This window comes from Gopherus flavomarginatus, chromosome 14 (genome assembly GCF_025201925.1).
Source record: "Gopherus flavomarginatus isolate rGopFla2 chromosome 14, rGopFla2.mat.asm, whole genome shotgun sequence".
NCBI lineage: Eukaryota > Metazoa > Chordata > Testudines > Testudinidae > Gopherus > Gopherus flavomarginatus.
This window is the reverse complement of record NC_066630.1, coordinates 37,670,973-37,693,178: the sequence shown is the minus strand read 5'-3', so window position 1 is coordinate 37,693,178 and position 22,206 is coordinate 37,670,973. Positions and strand designations below refer to the sequence as shown.

At 43.0% G+C, this 22,206-nt stretch overlaps 1 protein-coding gene across 1 annotated transcript in view; it reads left to right on the top strand.

Moving 5' to 3' along the window:
* CNGB1 (cyclic nucleotide gated channel subunit beta 1) overlaps nt 1–21,655 on the top strand; it is a 43,703-nt gene extending 22,048 nt beyond the window's left edge. The window contains exons 6-19 of the mRNA XM_050922966.1: nt 1,102–1,272; nt 1,918–2,126; nt 2,761–2,811; nt 3,472–3,558; nt 5,363–5,427; nt 6,625–6,747; nt 8,103–8,244; nt 8,626–8,785; nt 10,334–10,431; nt 10,520–10,603; nt 11,657–11,775; nt 13,064–13,210; nt 16,344–16,539; nt 19,709–21,655. Of these exons, the coding sequence (XP_050778923.1) occupies nt 1,102–1,272; nt 1,918–2,126; nt 2,761–2,811; nt 3,472–3,558; nt 5,363–5,427; nt 6,625–6,747; nt 8,103–8,244; nt 8,626–8,785; nt 10,334–10,431; nt 10,520–10,603; nt 11,657–11,775; nt 13,064–13,210; nt 16,344–16,539; nt 19,709–19,915 (1,859 nt within the window). The 3' untranslated portion in view covers nt 19,916–21,655. The remainder of the gene's footprint in view (nt 1–1,101; nt 1,273–1,917; nt 2,127–2,760; nt 2,812–3,471; nt 3,559–5,362; nt 5,428–6,624; nt 6,748–8,102; nt 8,245–8,625; nt 8,786–10,333; nt 10,432–10,519; nt 10,604–11,656; nt 11,776–13,063; nt 13,211–16,343; nt 16,540–19,708) is intronic.
* The last annotated feature ends 551 nt before the right edge of the window (nt 21,656–22,206 follow it).

Sequence of the window (22,206 nt, the reverse complement as noted above, 5' to 3'; positions counted from 1 at the left end):
ATAGAAACTGGTTTCGTAAAGCCCAAGCAATAAAAATGACGATATGGTTTTGTAACCTGGAAACTTGGCAACTTACCTGTCTTCCATGAATAGATGCAGGGTACATAAAAGGAGGCAGAATTGTTGAGTAGAAGTGTGTGGATATAAGTAGCCCCCTTAGAGCAGTGTTCAAGTCTATTGTAAGAGCCTTACTGAAATGACTGGTGGTTTCGGTCTAGTTCCCTATGCAAAAAAAAGCACATTGCAAACAAACAAAAAACACTGCTCCAGATGATGTGGCATAATTAGCAATTGTTACCCAATAACAAGGGGGGGAGGATGGTCTTCTGTTTAAGGCAAAGGGCTAGAATTAAAGAGAGCTGGGTTCTATTCCTTACTCTGCTTGAGTGACCTTGGGCAATTCAGGTTAATCTCTTTGTTCCTCAGTTGTTTCATCTGTAAAATGGAGTAATAATACTTCCATACCGCAACAGAGTGTTGTGAGGATAAATATACCAACAGTTCGCCAGTGCTTTGAAATTTCAAGTTGTATAACTGCGGAATATAATATTATGATTATGAAAGACACAGGAGTAAGTAAGCTGGCATGAAGGCTGAGCTGCTTCTTTGACCTGAACTATACCAGGGAGAATCGATCTAAGTTACACAACTTCAGCTATGTGTATGATGTAGCTGACGTCAACGTACTTAGATCGACTTACCGTGGTGTCTTCACTGCGGTGAGTCGACTGCTGATGCTCCCCTGTCGACTCCACCTGCGGCTCTCGCGGTGCTGGAGTACAGGAGTCGACGGGAGAGGGCTCGGGCCTCAATTTATCGCATCTAGACTGGACGCGATAAATCGATCCCTTTTGGATCGATTGCTGCCTGCTGATCCAACAGGTAGTGTAGACCTACCCTTAGTCTTTGAGAGAGGCTGGTCTGCAAAGAGAACGTGAAAGTCATGAACATTAACAAAACTCTTAGCTAGGAATACAGACTGGCCTTTCAGGAAGAGGCCATTTAATATGAGAAAAGTTTTAAAGACCAAGGACAAACATGAGAACTTCAGCCTGTCAGAGAAGTCCATGAGGCTTTCAATAATTCTATAAATTTTCATAGCGCCTTCCAAGAAAACTTGTCCAGAACCACCGTTGCCACCAGAAGAAAAAGAGACAGAAGATGAAGTGGAGGAACATTACTGTGAGATGCTCTGCTGCAAATTCAGATGCCGCCCCTTTCTAAGCCGTGTGAAAAAGTACCGGTTCCCAAGCAGCATCGACCCGCTCACCAGTAAGTAATTGAAAAATACTATTGGTTGAGATAATGCTGCTGCTCCATTTATGAGAAAGGGAAGATAAAAATAGAGATGTCATGGAAAGAAAGCAGGAGAGGAGGAGAAAGAAATGGGAGAGTTGAGAGTGTGGTAAGGACACCAGGGAAGGAAGAAAGGAATGATTTAGAGCCTGTCTGATTGAATTTTTTTCATTTGAAAGAGCAGAAGGAAGTGATGAATTCCATTAGGGATCATAGCTAGCCTCAGTTGTTGCCCCAAAGCTGGTGAGAGTGGCAATGCACCAGTGGTTTTTGGCCATTTTATCTGACAGACTTTGTCAGACTGCTCTGAAAATCTCCTGAAAACCCAGTTCCTTCCTCACCAGCTACTCACTGTTCTTAACCACCTGGCTCATTTCTAAGAGTCACCTCTCTCCAAAGCCAGCAGCTATTGCAGTGTAGTTGCAAAAGAAAAACAAAAGTGGATATATCCTGGAAGCAGAGCAAAGGCAGTCTGATATAAGTGCTTGGAATGTAGGAATTTTTGTTCCCTTTAATTTTTAGTACTTCATTCATTCATCCTTACAGTCAACCCTATGGATAATATGCCGCTATTCTCTGTCAACTGCTCACTAATGTTGACCTGTGCTTCCCTCTGCCTAGATTTGATGTATGTGCTGTGGCTGTTCTTTGTTGTTCTGGCCTGGAATTGGAACTGCTGGCTGATTCCAGTACGCTGGGCCTTTCCATACCAAATGCCTGAAAACCTCCATTGGTGGCTACTTGTAGACTATCTCTGTGACCTCATCTACTTGCTGGACATCACTGTCTTTCAGGTCCGCCTGCAGTTTGTCCAAGGAGGAGACATAATTGTAAGTGGCGACTAGTAGCAGTTCCCTCACAAGGCAAAATTTCAAACGGGACTTTGGCTTGCTTTGGGTACCTCCTGCTGTAATCCTTGAAGTCCATAGAAAAGTTTTTTGGGCAAATGTTGGAAGATAAGAACGTATAGCAAAAAGGCAGCTCTCCCACTGCATCCCTTATTTACTTCGTGGGTCCTGAGTGAATTTTTTTACCCACAGAGCACAACGTGATATGTTCACTGTGCAGAGGAGAAGCTATATAAAAGGCTTTTGGAACGACAGTTTACTCAGCTTCACATTCTCCTTAGGACACTAAGTGAGGTTGTTCCTCAACACCCCCCACCCCCTTTTATCAAGCCACATCTCCTTGTTTTCCTTATACAGGAGATCTACTATGTTAACTGTGGCGAAGTCATGGCAGTCTCTATCCTATGATGGGGAGAAGATGTCATTTCCCTCCGCCCCTCTTTCCCATCCCAATCCCTTCCCCACATAATTAGGACTCTTCTGCTCCCCTCTGCTATATAATAGGAAGGAAGTATATGATGATGTGTAGGTGCCTCCTCTCTGCCTTTCAGTCAGGTGCAGGCCAACCAGTGATGATGTTTCCCTCTGTTTCCCTCTGTTTTCTGTTCTCGTCTAGACTGATAAAAAGGCCATGCGACAGAACTACCTGAAATCCCGACGCTTCAAGGTCTGACACACCGTGTTTGATTTTTACACAAATGTATTATTATTTAAAGAACACATTGCAATCATATTTTGAAATCCATATCCTCTTGTTGTTAGTCACACCTCTGAATATTGGGACTGGAATAATGTTTAAAATATGTGTGATAATTATCTTGACAGATGTATCTCAGTTTAGGATGGCCCTGTCTGGGTATGAAAGGAATGGAAAGGGGGTTGGGTGTATGTCTGGACAAGGGCTAGCCATATATAACTGGGGATCACACTTTGATAGGTAAGTGCCAAAGGCAGCAGTAGCCTCCTCAGAGAGGTCTAGGAAGAGGAGAGCTTGTTGGAGCAAGAGAACATGCTGCACACAGTTAATGGTGGTGGAGGTCCTGTTTTGATGTTGGCTTCCCCAGTGCCCCAGTTGTTATGTGTACAAATGTATGGAAGTTTGTGCATAATCAAGTCTGCAGAACATGAGTTTTATTTCCATTGACTTACCCTACTGTCCCCCCCCCGATCCCCACTATTGATTTTCAATGGAAGTTGCTTCCTAGTGAATGAGGTCAGAGTTGGGTCCCCAATACCCTTTCCTGAGTGCTACTAGAAGCAAAAGAGCCCCATGATGATTTCAATTTACCACCATGTTTTCTGTTGTGGTCTCACATGTGAGTTTTAGATGGACGTGTTGTGCCTTCTTCCCCTGGATTTCTTTTACTTCAAAGTTGGCGTAAATTCTCTCTTGCGGTTGCCTCGCTGTTTAAAGGTAAGTCAGGAGGTTACAAAAACAAGGGGGCAGACTGCATATTTAGTTAATGTAACAGAATTGTGTACTGTTTTTGATGCGCTATTCCTGTCTGCAGAAGTAGATTCATTGTAGATGACAGTACAATTGCATGGGGGCAGGGAGGGGAAGAGATTTGTTCCTTTGAAGGTATTACTAAAAGTTGCCATACATTTTAGTTGTCATTAGAAGCATCATAATTTCTCTTATTTGTGTGTGGGGGGGGGGTGGATGGGAGGGGAGGGGAGGGAAGACTGTAAGAGCACATACTTAGGGTCTGATCCTGTGTCCATTGAAGATAATGGAAGTTTTGCCTCTGATTCCAATGATAACAGGAGTGAGTTCCACATCATATGATTATAAAGTTTCCACATTGCTGTAATGGGATCTGATGTAAGCAGGGAACAACTCTCCTGTGAGAGATTTTGAAGCAATTAAGGTTTTAAATGAAAGTACAATAATGTTTTAAAAATTTGAGGACAGCTGAAAGAGTGCATATGAAAGCTACTTTCAGCTAGAAGATTAGACAGCTCAGTGGACTATGGATTCACTAGATCAGGGATCGGCAACCTCTGGCATGCAGCTTGGCGGGGTAAGCACCCTGGTGGGCCGGGCCAGTTTGCTTACCTGCTGCATTGGCAGGTTCGGCCGACCGTGGCTCCCATTGGCTGCGGTTCGCTGTCCCAAGCCAATGGGGGTGGTGGGAAGCCGTGGCCAGCACATCCCTCAGCCCGCACCGCTTCCTGCAGCCCCCATTGGCCTGGGATAGTGAACCACGGCCATTGGGAGTCGCAATCAGCCGAACCTGCCAATGCGGCAGGTAAACAAACTGGCTGAGCCCGCCAGCGTGCTTACCCTGGTGAGCCACGTGCCAGAGGTTGCCGACCCCTGCACTAGATCAAATCTAACCCACATTAGTAGGAAGTGAAAGTCGTTAGCACCTATTTTGTAGCATATGTGAAATGAATCACTAGTCTCAGGATGGTCCCTAATGGACTGGCAGTAATCTGCAGGAGCAGGAGAAAGGCCAAGATTTGAAAGGTTCAGGGAAGATTTGAGTCTCCAGGGCTGTCAATCCAGCACCTTACCCCAACTCTAAAACACACTTAAAATACTGAATACAATAAAAAAGATCAGTGATAATTAAAAGAAGCATTGGAATCTCTCATTTCGCGCCTTTTGTAGTTTTTAATACAGAACTACTGTAGGAGTACAATTGAAAGGAAAATGAGAGTTTTTGGAGGATGCCTGGAGGTGAAACATAGTTTTGCTAGTTAAAGAAGTAATTCTCAACCTGGGGTAAATGTACCCCTGAGGGTACACCGTGATCTTCCAGGAGGTACATTAACTCATCTAGACACGTGCCTAGTTTTACAACAGGCTACATAAAAAGCACTAGCGAAGTCAGTACAAACTAAAATTTCATAGAGACAGTGCATTGTTTATACTGCTCTATAGTCTATACACTGAAATGTAAGTACAATAGTTATATTCCAATTGATTTATTTTATAATTATACGGTAAAAATGAGAAATGTAGCAATTTTTCAGCACTAGTGTGGCTGTGACACTTTTGTATTATTATATCTGATTTTGTAAGCAAGTAGTTTTTAAGTGAGGTGAAACTTGGGGATGGGCAAGACAGTTCAGACTGCTGAAAGGGGTACAGTAATCTGGAAAGGTTGAGAGCCCCTGAACTAAAGGATTCTCATCAATGTCTGTTGAAAACTAGTTACCAGCTGTGATGGATGGGAAGCTAAGGCACATTGTATCATTCTCTTTAACAGTACATGGCCTTCTTTGAATTTAATAACCGGCTTGAAGCTATCCTGAGCAAGGCATATGTTTACAGGTGAGACAAACCACTAACACATCTTTATATTTTTGTAGGAAGATATTTTTGGGACTGTACTTTTACTGAAGGCAGAAGAGGTGCAATTTGGTGGAGATAGAGCAATCTCCAGCTAAACATAGTTCTTCTTTGTTCCCCATATGTGATTAAATCATAGTCATTCTAGATAGAGAAAATTCTTCCTCCTCCTTATTGACTGCCACAATCGCAGTGACTTCTGCTGAGGCTGGAATTGTCTCCTGGGAGGCTGACAACACTAATAGCGCATCATGAGGTGACTGGCAGACACACACCGGAATCAAACATCACCTTAGGGCCTCTGCAGCCCAAAGCGTATTACTTTTCCAGCTCTCCCTAGCCAAGAAGCAAGCGACTCATTTTCAGTCATTGCAGCACATGGCACTGCTTCCAGGATATGTCGCAGATCCACAAGACGAAAGACGACTGTAGAAAAATTATCTACATTAATAATAGCCTTTAGTCATTAACCTTTTCCCAGTTGCAGCTCCATGGGATAAATGCTATCAGCATTATTTGAAATGTTTCAGAGTAGCAGCCGTGTTAGTCTGTATCCGCAAAAAGAACAGGAGTACTTGTGGCACCTTAGAGACTAACAAATTTATTTCAGCATGAGCTTTCGTGAGCTACAGCTCACTTCTTCGGATGCATAGAATGGAACACACAGACAGGAGATATTTATACATACAGAGAACATGAAAAGGTGATTAGACTCTTCCCGTTGGTATGCATACTTCCACCTTTTCATGTTCTCTGTATGTATAAATATCTCCTGTCTGTGTGTTCCATTCTATGCATCCGAAGAAGTGAGCTGTACCTCATGAAAGCTCATGCTAAAATTATTTGAAATGATCTCTTTGTTCCCAAAGCAACTGGGGGCAGAAGTGGTGGGGATAAACAGTGTAAAGCAGCAGATCAAAATATACTTTCCCCTACATTTTCCGAGTTGTGCAGAGCTTTAGCTGTGTGACTGGCCGGGAATCCCTTGGAATAATTAGAGTCAAATGTTCGGAAGCACTTCTCTTCTCTTTCTCACAGGACAATAAATATCAGAGCTTGCCCTGTGTTTCCATGAATTATTTTTCACTTTTAACAATGATACTTTTGGGGATTTGAAGGTGTTTTTCATTATCGGACACCTTGTAATCTTTCCTCTTTCATTGTTGCCTTTCTTTGCAGAGTGATAAGGACCACAGCTTATTTACTCTTCAGCTTACATGTGAACTCATGCCTGTATTACTGGGCATCATCGTACCAGGGACTGGGTTCTACCATATGGGTCTATGACGGGAAGGGAAACAGGTACTAAGTACGCGTGCCTTCTGTTTTCCAGTAGGCCAATGCAGCAGAATAGGAGTGATAAAGAGACAGACAGGATGCAGCCAAGTCTGAATTAACACAGCACTTTTGACATATAAGTCAAAAGCCTATACAGTATCAGCGCTATTTTATTTATATAGCCAGGGCTGGTAGCGCTGCCTATTATTAAGGTTGCCTGACACTTCCCATTATAACACCCTCCATTGCTTATAACTTTGGTAAACTTTAACCATTAGGTTGAAATTTGACATGCCATGTGTCTGCCTGAGTATGAATGATTATCATTATTATTATTCTGTTATGTTTCTGCCAAAATGGTCCAGCCATTACTAAGAACTAGACTAGGGGGGAAAAAAAAGTTTTGTCATTTAAAAAAATTCTGGAGACTTTTTCTCTAAGAAGCTTTAGTGCCTCCATGTTTTCCACCTGTCCCCTAAACTTCTTTATCTCTGTAGATTTTCCAGGAATGTTTGCATTTAAGGGAGAGGACAGGCTTTCACCCCCTTAGTTTTCCCTTTTTCACCACATGTCACGGAGTCCCCGGGCGATGCTCTGGAACTGCTCCCCACCAAGCCAGGCAGGACTTTGGGGAGCCTCCTCTCCCTTGGAGCAGACTTGTTCAGGGCAAGAAGCTTACACGGCTTCACCTCCTGGGTCTCTCCTTGGAGCATTCAGCATCCTCTGCCCCTCCGTGCGCTTCCCACAGCGAGTCCACCCCAGTGGGGTCCTGGGGAAGCCACCGGGTTCTGCACCCCCACTTTGCAGTTAGACGTGACTCTCAGCCAGCCAGTAAAACAGAGGTTTATTCGATGACAGGAACAGGGTCTAAAACAGAGCTTGTAGATACAGCGAACCGGACCCCTCGGCTGGGTCCATTCTGGGGGGCAGTGAGCCAGACCCCCAGGTCTGCCCTCCACCCTTGACCCCAGCCAGCTCCAGACTCACAACCCCCCCCAGCCCCTCCTCTCTGCTCAGCCCCTTTCCCGGGCCAGGAGGTCACCTGATCTCTTTGTCTCCAACACCTTCAGCTGGCACCTTTGCAGGGAGGGGCCCAGGCCATCAGTTGCTAGGAGAGAGAGTGCCAGGCATTTAGGTGCACTGGCCCTTTGCTCTGCCAGATACTTAAGAACTGCCATGGGGACACTGAGGCACCAGCACAGTATTCAGAGAAAACATTAAGAACTTTCCCAGTTCGTCACACCACATAACCGTTCTCTCTGTAGTTTCCAAGTGGTCTCTTGCTGACTGTATCAGAGCAGTTCTAATGGTATAAAGCAGATACTGACTTTTCAGGTGAAGGAAACTGTTTGAAAAGTTGTTCGTTTTCCCCTTTATAGTTATATCCGCTGCTATTACTGGGCTGTCAAGACTCTAATTACTATTGGGGGACTGCCTGACCCTCAAACTCTGTTTGAGATACTCTTCCAGCTTCTGAACTATTTCACAGGGGTCTTTGCTTTCTCTGTCATGATTGGCCAGGTAAGTGAATAATCAATCTATCTTCCCTTCTGTATGATGCAGATTCACAGTGCTTGTTATTTTTAAGGTCACCTCTCTGAAATCATTTTTCAGTTTCCCAAAAAGTACCCGCTGGGTACTTCATACATTGAAAAATCCCAATAGCATCACTGTTCATTCTGACATTATTTTAAGGTTTGTTTTACTAATATGGAGGGGCTCCTGACCTGCTGCATGCCAATGGTTTTGTGAGTCTGAGGATGCAGATCCTCTGTTGTGATACACAATGTATGTTCTGTCCAAGAAGCTAGTTGTTAATAGTCTTTTGGATACTTAACAACTATAAGGAATGATGAATAAACTATTTCCTTTAATTTTGTTCTTTTCCCTCCTCCAACTCAGATGAGAGATGTAGTTGGCGCTGCTACAGCAGGACAAACTTATTATCGGAATTGCATGGACAGTACCATTAAATACATGAATTTCTACAAAATCCCCAGATCCGTTCAGAATCGGGTCAAAACATGGTATGAATACACTTGGCATTCACAAGGCATGTTAGGTAAGAATTAGCTGTATTTAGGTTACTGTCTTTATTAATACTTTAAGTTCATGTCTTTCTGATATTTTTACCTTGGCCTATGAACATCAGTGGAAGCTTGCAGCTTACAACATTTTGTGAACTGGTTATCAGTGTCAATTGCAGATGGTCTAGAGCGGCGTTTCTCAAATGTGGCCACTGTGGCTGCATGCGGCCACCAAGGGTTTTCTTGCGGCCACAGCCTCCTGGGCAGTGACTGGGCCGCCCAGAGGGGTTGGGCCATAACTCCCTCTGGAAGCACAAATGCTGGAGGAGCAGACAGCTGGTGTGAGTTCTTCACCTTCCCACGGGTGGTGAAGCTCAGGCTTCTGGCTTTAGCGCTGAGGCGGCAGGAGGCAGGCTCTGGCCATATAGCAGCAGGCTCTGGACATGGGCTCTGGCTGTGTGGTGGCAGGTTCCTGCCACGGGCTCTGCCCCCGAGCCGCAGGGCCTGGCAGGCTCTAATCTCCGGTCCCTCACCTATTCACATTATCACCCTTGGCCCCCACCCTCCCATCTGACCAAGGCTTAATTTGTCCCCTGGCTTGCCACGCTTGAATAAGTCTGCTGTGAAAAGTGGTATTTGTATGTTTGTTAATATCATATTTCACTGCCTCCAAGCTAGCTAGCAAGTCTGCTGCTGTGAAAAGTGATATTAGCAAACATACAAATGTCACAGAAGCAGACTTACTTGCTAGCAAATCTAAAAAAACCCGAAAACCAAAAAAGCAAAAGAAACAATAACAAAAGACAAGAACATGCAAAGCACCTTATTTGTATTTCCAGTAAAGACTAGACACAACTGTCCATTATTTTTATTACTGAATCTGCAAAAAACCCTACATAAATAAATTACTATGATTTGGATGAGTATATGTGCATATTTATTTGTTTTTCCTACAGTTAAATATTTTAGGAAAAAGTGTCATAGCAGCCACCAGCAAGAGTTGGTTGCCTCACTCTGAGGCCACCAACAATTTGTTGTGAGAACCCCTAGTCTAGAGCAAGAGATATGTGTCATTCTGTCTAGTCTCCCTCCTCCACAGTTAATTACACTGAGATTTTCCAATTAAACCCAAAGGGGCACTGCTGAGTTTTGGAAAGTCACTGCAGTCATTTTGCAAGGCCCGCGGCAGCACAGCATTAGGGCACTAACCCTAAGGATTTTGTGAGATTTTTTTTCCTTTCTCATTTTACTTATTCCCCTATATTTCTTCCTTGTTTTACCCTATTTCTATACTGTTCACTACACTAGTACCAGGATTCTAATTCCTAGCCTGTTAGTGAACTAGCATGATCATACAACAACACATTCCAAGATTGCAACTCCCAGTCTATAGATGAAGTTAGTTGAATTGAGATTGTTGCTCAAATCACAACTTCCTGTGTAGGAAAAACCTGTCTTTCCTGCTAACTCATCCCGTTGTGGAAAACCACGATTTTCACTGACTTGTTACCGAGCTCCATATTGGAAAGCTGGGTACATTTCTGTAAGTAGCCAGTTCTTTGTTTTGTTTCCCCTTTTAACAGATGAATCAGAGCTGATGGTGCAGCTGCCAGACAAGATGAGGCTGGATATTGCTATTGATGTGAACTACAACATAGTCAGCAAGGTGGCACTCTTTCAGGTACTGTCTACCTTCTTAGATCGTACGTTACTTGACTCCTGAGAGGCTCCTACAAATTAAGTAATTCCACTTCCTCTTTTGGGTTCAGGGCTGTGACCGGCAGATGATTTTCGACATGTTGAAGAGGCTCCGATCTGTTGTTTACTTACCTAATGATTATGTGTGTAAGAAGGTAACAAGCATTTTCTTTACATAAATTCTCTGTAGAGACTTGGAATAAAGTGATGCTCCATATGTGGTGGGGAAGAGGCAGGGCCAGAAGTGGAAGCTCGTTGCTGGAATGATATGGATTTCGTTGACCAGTGCGTTTGGCAAGGAGATACACCAGGTTAACTGAGAGATGGGACCATACTGTGGTTGACACTACAGCCATCCAGAGGCATAAAGGGATCATAAAGGTCTCCTGGGGAATTCCCCTGGTGCAGAAGTAGCTTAAGGCTGGCTTATGCAGCTTCACACTACCCTCCTGTGCAGCCTCTGGAGCAGGTGTATACTGAGAGCGTGGATGTTGGGGACAAGAGTGAGAGTAGATGGAGCGCAAAGTGTTCCAGCTATGCCGAGCTGTAGAGCAGCCCACAGGCAGTCATCCAGGGCTGCTGTAAAGTAAGGTAGCATCTCGGTTATGCCGGGAACCACAACAGTTCCCAGAACAGTATAGCCCCTTTTGGCCACCCCTGTGTTTCACCTCCAGTGCTGCACTTCCTGAGAGCTACTTGAAGCAAGGAGAAGAGCCACTGACACACTAGGAACTGATTAAGTTGTGCAAGAGAGATTCAAAGCAAAAATATGCTCTGTGTCACTTATCATATTGTGCAAAGAGTGACCTCTGCTGATTTCAATGTGCACGGCACTAACACCAATTGGAAAAAATACAGGGGGGAAAGCAGCTGTGAGTGCTCATTAAACAATAACCACTGAGAATAAGCAGGGTAAAACAACAACCAAAGGGAAGAATATTTAGAAAACATGTTGAGAAGCATTTGTTTAAAAAAAAATGATAAAACCTATTCCCGTTTTGGAACCTCCAGCATTCATGAGCGGCAAGTGGAAAGCTATGAAAATATCTTTATGAGACAGAATAAAACAACATCAGTGAAGTAATTGAATAGTTTAACTTGGAGCATCAGGGTCTCTGTATATTTTCCATACTGTTTCTTCTCCTCTTTCTGGATTCCAGCAGGATGACCGGTGCACACCCTACAAGTTGTTCTAATCTTTGTTTCAGGGGGAAATTGGCCGAGAGATGTACATTATACAAGCTGGACAGGTGCAGGTGCTTGGAGGACCTGATGGCAAAACTGTGCTTGTGACACTGAAAGCTGGATCTGTGTTTGGAGAAATAAGGTCAGAGAGAGGATCGGTGGGGAATTCGGAGAATAAAGTGTAAGATTAAGACTAAGATTAGAAGGAAGTTGGGGAAATAAGGCAGAGGTGGAGAAAAATAAAAATTTGGAAATCAGATCTGGAAAGGAGGATCCATTGTTAGGACCTGTTTGCTTGTTATCATTAAAAGGGGTCACAATTTAACACTGAGATCTGTTAACACAAATAAATTCCACTTTTTAATTTTAAACTTTCGAACTATCATTGTCTCCCTGACTCCATTCTATGTAAGTCTACACTGTATGAACTGACTTGGTTGTCTAGTGATAGTTGCAAAGGCAACTCTCTTGGGGAAGAGAAAAAGGGAATGTCTTATATTGGTCATCAACAACCATCCTGGCTGATTAAACAGCATCGACAAGAGTCCTCTGCAGTGCTTCTCAGCTGAAAAGATGGCTGACCACAATATGGTCAGAAATAGATAAAAATGGGGTTACCACAGGCCTGGAACAAAGATATGCAGGGTCCCCCTGGATAAAAACAAATCACTCATTAAGAAATTACAATCACAAATCACTCAAAAAGAAACCAATGCAAGCTTCCTGTTCTAGGCCATTTGCCGTGGACGGATATGGCTTCAGGTAGGGAATCCATGTGAGTGAGAATGGGTGAAATCAAAGCACAGTGAAAATAACTCATCGTTATCAGGGAGAGAACATATTTATAATGAGCTAGGCTGGCTGTTCAGGTCCTCCGACCCCAAAGCAGAAACAAGAGCTTGAGATACAAACATGAAAACAAAATATTATCGTTTAAAAAGATCTATGCATCTCTACTGGCCATGATCTACATACTCTGCAGTGGTAATGAAGAAGGGTGGAACTAAAACGCTGACCTGGTTATCCTACATAAAGTTGGTTACTATGGTAGTATGTAAACGACTGTCACTACTATTGTTAATATCCAACATTTGTGCATAGCTGCCCAGAGTGCAGAAGTGATTTGTAACACGCTGGTGGTGGGTACTTTTCTGTCTATATTAAGCTAGTTTTAAAGAGCAATATCATAAAATAACTACAATGAAATCATTTTTATGTAGTGACTTTCATACCAGTGTATCATCAAAACACTTAAAATGTTAGATGCGTAAAATGTCACAGTTGGCAGAAGTTGAGCTCCAAGTACACCAGTGACACGTCTCCTGCAGCAAACTCTGCGATCAAACCATGTGAAAGCTCAGATTTTAAATGATAAAAACTGAACTGGCCCTACCTACAATAGTTTTAACGTTTCTTGGTATTTTAATTAGCTTGTTGGCAGTGGGAGGTGGAAATCGTCGCACAGCAAATGTTGTGGCTCATGGATTTACTAACCTTTTCATCTTGGAGAAGAAGGACTTGAATGAAATTTTGGTGCATTATCCAGAATCTCAGAAGCTGCTGCGTAAGAAGGCTAGGTGAGTGACAGGATGTTCCTAAAATGTCATTTATCATAAACATGCTGATATAGTTTTCAAAGTCTGAAAGAACAGGTGATCTTTGGGGTTGCACAATGGAGGAATTACACCCAAAGCATTAAGGGAAAATGTTCAGTGCTGAGCACACCAGACTGTACATGCATTTTCTTTTTGGGCCTCAGTTATATCAGTTCTCATAAATGAAGCAGACTTGAGCCTGATCAGGACTTGGAGAGAGATGAAAAACGTAGGTGCCACAGGAATCGTTGATGTTTCAGCAGACAGTGCTCTTCCCTTTGAGTCAGCATTGGTGCTGTTGTAATTGGTGTTCTGCAGATGGGATGTTAAACTGAAGTCCTAAAATTTGTTGTCATTTTCAAACTTCCATGGCACTTTTCACAAGAAAATTTAATTTATCTGCCTTGATCAAATTGCAATGTAAGGGCCAAACTGTGACACTAGCTGAAGCAGAAGCTTTAGGAATCACGTTGCTCTCCTACGTATACAACCCAAATCACAAGTAGCAACACAGAGGGTGAGCAGCCTCTACTTCCTGTTTCACACTTACGATACTGGCAGGGCCAGCTTTAGCACCGGCGCTCCAAGCATGTGCTTGGGGTGGCACTTTCCAAGGGGCAGCATTCCGGCTCCTTCTATTTTTTTTTTTTTTTGCTTGGGGTGCAAAAAGCCGAGAGCTGGCCCTGAGCAGAGGTGAGCTGCGGTGGTGGGGGGTGTGGGGAGGGCCTCAGGAAGTAACCCGGGGGGGGCAGAGGAACTGTTCTCCCCCAGCTCAGCTCTGCTCCACTGCCGTCTGCTCCCCTGAGCGCAACACCACTCTGCTTCCCTCCCCTCTCTCGCCTGCTTGCCGTGCGAATCAGCTGTTTTGCAGCAAACCTGGGAGGGAGGGGGGAGAAGTGGAGCAGTGGTGGCACGCTCAGGGGAGCAGGTGGAGTAGGGGTGAGGTGCGGCCGTGGGGGGCGTGGAGAGGGCCACAGGAAGTAACCTGGGTGGGGCAAAGGAACCCCCCCACCTCGCCTCCGCCTCCTCCCTTGAGCACGCCACCACTCCTCTTCTCCCCCTCCCTCCCAGGTTTGCCTGGGAGGAAGGGATAGGAGGGGAAATGCGGCATGCCTGGGGGAGGAGGCAGGGCTGGGGATTTGGGGAAGGGGTGGAATGGGGCGGGGAAGGGGTGGAGTTGGGGCAGGGCTGGCGGGGGGCGCAAGAAAAATTTTTTGCTTGGGGCAGCAAAAAACTAGGAGCCGGCCCTGGATACTGGGGAGTGAGCAGTGCCTTGGCTCCCCACCCCCCCACTCATGCACTAGCCAGTACAGCTGAGCCAACGTGTCAAGGCAAGTAATCTGAACTAGGTATAGAGGTGAAGCAGATTATCCTCACCACCTCTTGGAGCAAGAGCGGGGAGCTAGTCTGTGACACAGAATCACAGACTGGTTCCTGTCCCGCTCATGAGCAGTGTAACTATCTTTCCTTGGGGATGGTGTCACAGCTGAGTCTTCAGTAATTACATTCTGACTACTACAAATCCCAGCTGTAGTTTAAGATGTATTTCTTCGTCAGTTTTGCTGAGGACAGTGCTAGTAATTTCCTTTCCTCATTTATTGCCGTTTTTCATCCTAGGCTTGTCAGGACATCATCTGCACTTCAGGAATGGAAAAGACTAATTAAGGGCCTCTAGTTTATCCCTCTGGCATTGCAGAATTGTTCCCTGTTTACTTGTGTCTACGTTTAAATGTGTCAAGCAATGTGGCTGCTACCACACCCTGTGAAAAATTATTCCTAGATATTCAGCCTAAATTTTCTCCTCTAGTAATTTAATCTCAATAATTAATTTTCATTCTATTCAACACAGCAGCACAGAGGTTTGGAATTCTACTATTACCTAGCTGCCAGGCTAGAATGTTAGAAGTAGACCGAGGGACATGGGTAGGTGGGCAAAGTGCAAGTGACGTGGACATAGGTACATGTGAATGTAGCTATAACACGGCTCTGAAATGTATGTATTTGTGCATGCACATTTACAATTGGCTTCTGCAGAGAATAATGCATGTGACTAAATTTGTTCTCTGCACACATTCGTACCTGTCAAACTTCATCACTCCAATGTACACAGGAACTGTGAATGCAACATGGGAACAAACATAACCAAAGCAGACTCATCAAATCATAGAACCACAGGGTTAGAAGGGACTGCCAGGATCATCCAGTCTCACCCACTGCAAAGATGCAGGATTTGTTGTGTCTGAACCATCCAAGGCAGGTGGCCCTCCAGCCTTTTTTTGAAAACCTCCAGTGAAAGAGATTCCATGACTTCCCTAGGCAGTTTGTTCCACTGTCCTGCTGGTTTTACAGTTAGGAAGTTTTCCCTGAGATGTAAACCAAATCTGCAAGACTGCAGTTTGAAGCCTTTTGTCCTGCCCTCCGTGACACGAGAGAACAATTTTTTCCATCTTTTTTATGGCAGCCTTTCAAGGATTTGAAGACCATTGTCATATCCCCCCTTAATCTCCTCTTCTCCAAACTAAACACACCCAGTTCCTTCAGCCTTTGCTCACGAGGCTGCATTCCACTCCTTTGATTAACTTTTTGGCGCTCACCTGAGGATCCTTTCTAGTTCCTTTCTATACATTGGTGACCAAAATTGGACACCGTATTCCAGCTGAGGCCTAACCAGCGCTGAGTAGAGCAGTATTATCACCTCCTGTGACTTGCATGCTGTGTCTCTGTTAACGCAACCCAAAAGTGCATTTGCTTTTTTTCAACAGCATCACACTGCTGACTCATGCTGAGGGTGTGATCCATCACAGCTCCCAGCTTCTTCTCAGCAGCGCCGCTGCCACGCCAGTTACTCCCCATTCTGTATTTGTGCATTTGGTTTTTCTTCCCTAAATGTTGCACCTTACATTTGTCTTTGTTGAATTTCATTTTCATACTCGTAAATTTTTTTTTTAAACAATCACAGGAATTTTTTCCCCACAATTTTCCCAGCTCTACTCTGCAACAAAGTCTAATGTGTTTGAGAGTGCCTTTAACGGCTGCAAAACTTGAACTGTCTGTGTTAGAAAATTAATCCAACATTGCATGTCTCTGGACAAAATTAGTCTCTTTCTTATTCTAGGAAAATGCTGAAAAACAACAATAAACCCAAAGAAGAAAAGGGCATGCCAAAAGATGTGCTTATCATTCCTCCAAGACCTGGGACACCTAAACTCTTTCAAGCTGCCCTGGCAGCTGCAGGAAAGATGGGAGGCAGAGGAAAATTTGCCCATATCAGATGGAAACTGAGAGAGCTGAAAGCAATGCAAGTTATGGAGGTAAGGACAAAGGACTGGAGTTTTTGTTCTTTCATTCACAATGAAACTATCATCTTGCAACACTGTCCATGGAGACTTAACAAGAAGCAGCAGAGAGTCTATATTTCAGCTGAACAATAATGAACAATTGGTTGATCACAATCTACACGCTCACTCTTTCTTTCACTTTTCTGCTTGGACTATCTACAAGGGTGCCAACTGGTGGCAATCTTGGACAGAAATTTGTCCATGAAAAAATCATCTGAGATAACCAACTCATTTCATATGATGTCAGACTAAGTTTGAGAGCAATATGGAATAAATGGCAAAGTGGTCCTAGATGGATTGAGGAAACCCTTGCAGAAAGGCGTTGTAATCCAGTGGGCTAATGTATGAACTTGATCTGTGGCCTAGTAGAAGAACACATTAGCTTTTCAATTGAGGAGATCCTAATAATGTGAAAAATTTAGGTCTCATTCTAGTCTGCAGTGGACATATATCCACATCACACACCACTCTACTGTGTAACATTCATAGAGCCAATCCATATTATGTTAAAGTGACAGACAAGTACACAGCCAGACATCCAGCATCCACAGGGAAGTATATTGGTCCAGCTTTGTAGCCGTGTGACTGTAGCAGAAGTCACGCTCCAGTATTCAGTAGTGATTCTATCTGCATATGATTTGCTGAATTTAAGAAAGTAAAAACCTTAATATGAATATACTAAAGGACTGTGCTTTTATTAATTAGATATACCTATGTATTATAATCACTATGTTATACAGACAGTATCATAACTGAAAGTCTTTGCTTAGTAGTAGCGTTAAGGTACCATGGTAAGGAGGGCTGTATACGTATTTAGAAAGATACATAGAACAATGATATATATTTCTAGCGTCCTTCGTAAAAGAATAAGAAGGCTTCATACACTTAAATGCTGTAACAAGAATTAAAGAATAGTTAAAAGTGGCAGAGAATATAGATGCTGACATACACAACACATTCTGGATAGTAATGGAGAATGAATTGTAATTAAGGCATTCCATTCATAACCCACATTAACACAGGTAGGTCTTTGTCCTTCTTCAGTAGGAACTGGACACAAAATTGCAAGCCCAATATCAAGGATTTTTAATTAATCTGTAAACTCAGGGTTCATACCCTTTGGTTCATACTCTAATATAGTACTTATTGTTAAGAAAGGAAAAAAGGTGATCCAGGAAACTACAGGCCCGTTAGTTTGACCTCAATTGTATGCAAGCTCTTGAACAGATTTTGAAAAAAAAAAAAAGTAGTGAAGGACATAAAGGTAAATGATAATTCGGATAAAATACAACGTGCTTTATCAAAAGGTGCCATATCAACCTGATCTCTTTCTTTGAGAAGATAACTGATTTTTTTAGACAAATGAAATTAAGTAGATCTTTCTGGATTTCAGTAAGGCATTTGATACAGTTCCACATGGGAAATTAACCCTCATCTTCTCCAATTTAACTAATAATGTGAAAATTGAAAGGTGGGTAAGGAACTGGTTAAAGGGAAATCTACAGTGGGTCAAACTGAAAGGTGAACTGTCAGGCTGGAGGGAGGTTACTAGTGGAGTTCCTCAGGGATCAGTCTTGGGACCAATCTTATTTCACATTTTCATTATGACCTTGCACAAAAAACAGGAGTGGTCTAACAAAATTTGCAGATGACATAAAGGTGGAAGGTATTGCCAATATGGTGGAGGACCAGAATATCTTACAAAATAATCTGGATGACCTTGAAAATTGGAGTAACAGAAATGTGATGAAATTTAATAGTGCAATGTGAAAGGTCATACATTTAGGGATTAACAACAAGATTTTTTGCTATAAATTGGGGACATATCAGTTGTAAGCAACAGAGAAGAAAGACCTGGGTGTATTGGTCAATACAGAGGATGACTATGAGCAACCAATATGATGTGACCATGAAAAAAGCTAATGCAATCCAAGGATGCATCAGGCAAGGCATTTCCAGTGGAGATAGGGAAGTGTTATTACCATCATACAAGGCACAGATGAGACCTCTCTGGAGTATTGTATGCAATTCTGGCTTCCCATGTTTAAGAAGGATGAATTCAAACTGGAACAGGTGCAGAAAAGGGCTACTAGGATGATTCAAGGAATGGAAAACCTACCTTACAAGAGGTCATTTAAGGCGCTTGGCTCATTTAGCCTAACCAAACAAAGGCCAAGGGGAGATATGATTGCTCACTGTAAATACATCAGAGAGAATAAAACTTGGGAGGGAGAGGAGTTATTTAAGTTAAGTGCCAATGTTGGCACATGAACAAATGGATATAAACTGGCCATCAACAAGTTTAGGCTTGAAATTAGGCAAAGGTTTCCAACCGGCTGAGGAGTGACATTCTAGAAGAAGCCCCCCAAAAGGATCAGAGGGGACAGAAAATCTTAATGGTTTCAAGACTGATCTTGATAAGTTTATGGTGGGGATGGTATGAGGAGACTGCATGCAATGCCATGTGGCCCATCTGTGACTCCTGGTAGCAAATATCTGCAACGGTTGGAGGTGGGACGCTAGATGGGGAGGGTTCTGAGTCACTACAGTGAATTCTTTCCTGGGTGTCTGGCTGCTGGGTCTCGCCAACATGCTCAGGGTCTAACTGGTTGCCATATTTGGGGTCGGGAAGGAATTTTCCCACAGGTCAAATTGGCAGACACCCCTGATGATTTTTGTCTTCCTCTGCAGCATGGAGCATGGGCCACTTATTGGTCTGAACTAGAGCAGATGGTGAATTCTCTGTAACTTGAAGTCTTTAAATCTTGATTTGAGGATGTCAGTAACTCAGCCAGAGGTTATGGGTCCATTACAGGAGTGGGTGGGTGAGGTTCTGTGGCTTGCAATGTGCAGGAGGTCAGATGAGATGATCACGATGGTCCCTACTGGCTTTAAAGTCTGTGAGTCTTTGATCTCTAGCTGTTTCTTGAGCATATAAGTCACCTTCCCCTACCAAAAGGAAAAACATCATAGTGAGGTGAAATCTTGATAACGAATTCAGACTCAGCAAAATGGCTTGAAATTCTCCTTTCTCTCTCTGCCAGACACATTAATTCATGTTACTAATACTGTGGTAGTGCTTAAGGGTCCCAATCATAGATTAGGGCCTCATCACTTTCACTTTGTTTTATTTGTGTTCCAGGAATCCAGTTCGACTCCAGTTCTGCTGAAGTTACCAGTCCGCCATGATTCATCTAGAGCCTCCTGCAAATCAGGTGACCACACTGACAAGGAGGATATCGTCTCAAAGTCTCCAGATAATTCAGTCTTGATTCGCATGAGTCCTGCCCCACAAAGCAGCGAACAGATTCTTTCTGTGGAAGTTTCAGACAAGGAAGAAAAGAAATGAAAAGCAAACAACCCGCTGTCCCTCTTAGAAAGCCACTGCCATGAGTTTCAGCCAGACAACTGCATCCTATAGAAGCTTTTACTGGCTTCCGATTTCTGTTCAATGGCTTTAAGCGTCGCTCATGAAGCCATCTTGATATGCTCTGCCTTTCTTGGTTACTTAGACCACAAGACTGCTGTTGATAAGGCTCTTTGCCATAAGGCCCAGAACTGTACAAAGCTTCTGCACTTTGGAAGTCAACATTTATTGAACTCCTTAATAAACATTCCCACTAAATACCCGGCCAACCCTCCTGCCTCCAAATCCAGCCTTACAGTGAGGGAGCCTTGCAGTAATGAATACTGGCTTTTTCCAGTTCTGAATATTTAGTGTCTGTTTGCATCAGATATCAGTGCAACCCCTTTTGAAGGTTGTAGTTATTTTCCCCCCTTAATGTGACTCATAATTTTACTCAAAACAAACAGAAGAAAAGCCAAGATTCCTGTCCATTTGCTGCAAGGCTGTCATAGACGATGCTGTGTAAGATGCGGAAATGATGGAAAAACTGACGTGGTTCTAAAGAACAGCAAAGAAAATTAGCATAACTGATAGCCTGAAAGATAGGACTACTCCCGAGTTCGGAATTCTGAGATGTGCAAACAAGCACGTAATTTGTTTTAATGGGGTTCGTGTATCACCATATGAACACAGCTTGGTTTCATAGGCTTATCAACATTTTTAACATCATCTTAGCAATTCCTTTGTTACTTGTCGGATCTCAGGCCCTCTGCCTATAAGGAAGCAGGCTACTGCTTCGCACCATGCTTATTATTGCAATATTTTGCTCGTCATCTCTTTGGTTCGGTGCTCATCCAATAGACAGTACTGTGGTTGGGACTCAGGTTGAACAAAAATTGATCTTTTGGTTCAGTGTCTGAACCAAGAAATTTCATTTGGGTTGAACGAACATTTCCCTTCTTCTTTGCGTAAAGAAGAAATGAGGTGTTTGCTACATGGGGCAGTCCCAAAATGTATTAAAATAGAATTCCACTCATTCAACAAATACTCATGCTCTAATTAGTAGTGCAGACCTCACAAGTTTACACATGGAATGGCCATGCTGCTAAATGAGTAGGATGCCACTGTAACAATTACATCCATATGTACATTATACATTTGTCACTTTTCAGATCTTATTTTACAGGGAAAGTTTTGATATGAAATGACTGACCTTTATCTTACTCCTTCTTCACCATTTATTATCCTGCCTACAGATTTTCTCCTTCCCAGAAATGGTCCTTGGAGAAGCTACGTGGGCTTCTCTAGGGGCAGAAATACATGTCAAGGCTGATTAGCAGCATCTTGATTTCTGTTAAGAATTCTTACAGACCGCAGCACATTTAAGGAACTCAGAAAAGTTACAAGTACAGCTGAAGTCACCACAGCTCTTAACACTACAGGGTAAAAGCTTGAGTTTTGATAAGAGTGTTGAAACTTCCCTGAATATTTCTTATCCCATGAAGATTTGTACATTATAGTTTCCTACATATTGGTGGAAAGTGTATAGTATTTTTTCACTATATAAACATTTTAAAAGTAAAAACAGGAAATCTGTGCAAAAATTATAGGTGAAAATGGGTTTTGATTGCTGGGTATATTTTGATATGGTTTGTAAGGATAGTTTAAATGAATAATATGCCTTCTGCTGCAGTGGCTTTCATATTCCAAAGCATTTTCATTAAACTTTTAGATTACTGTTCACCCTGTGTGGGTTCATTTCTGGAACAGGGAATGTGTCAAAAATTCTTGCTTATTTTAGCTTTGTCTATTAATTTGCTATACATCAACAAAACAAATTTATGTGCAAGCTTTTACGACAATTTTCTCAGACTTAAAACAACCCCAAACTAACATTACAAATTTGTCATAGAGCTGTGAGTCTTCATGCCATATTCCACGTGAGCACCTGGACAGACTCACCTTCTCTGTGCAAATCGAGAAGTTCAGTGGTAACATTTACCACAAAGCCAATTACACCGCTACCTCGATATAATGAATTTGGATATAACGCAGTAAAGCAGTGCTCCGGGGGGGAGGGCAGCTGCACACTCTGGTGGATCAAAGCAAGTTCAATATAACATGGTTTCACCTATAATGCAGTAAGATTTTTTGGCTCCCAAGGACAGCGTTATATTGAGGTAGAGGTGTAGCTAGACAATACACCCAGAATTCTTATATTTACTACTTGATTGATTTTTGTAAACGTTCAGAGTGCCTTTCAAATGTCACCACATTTTAATAGCAGCTGCCAG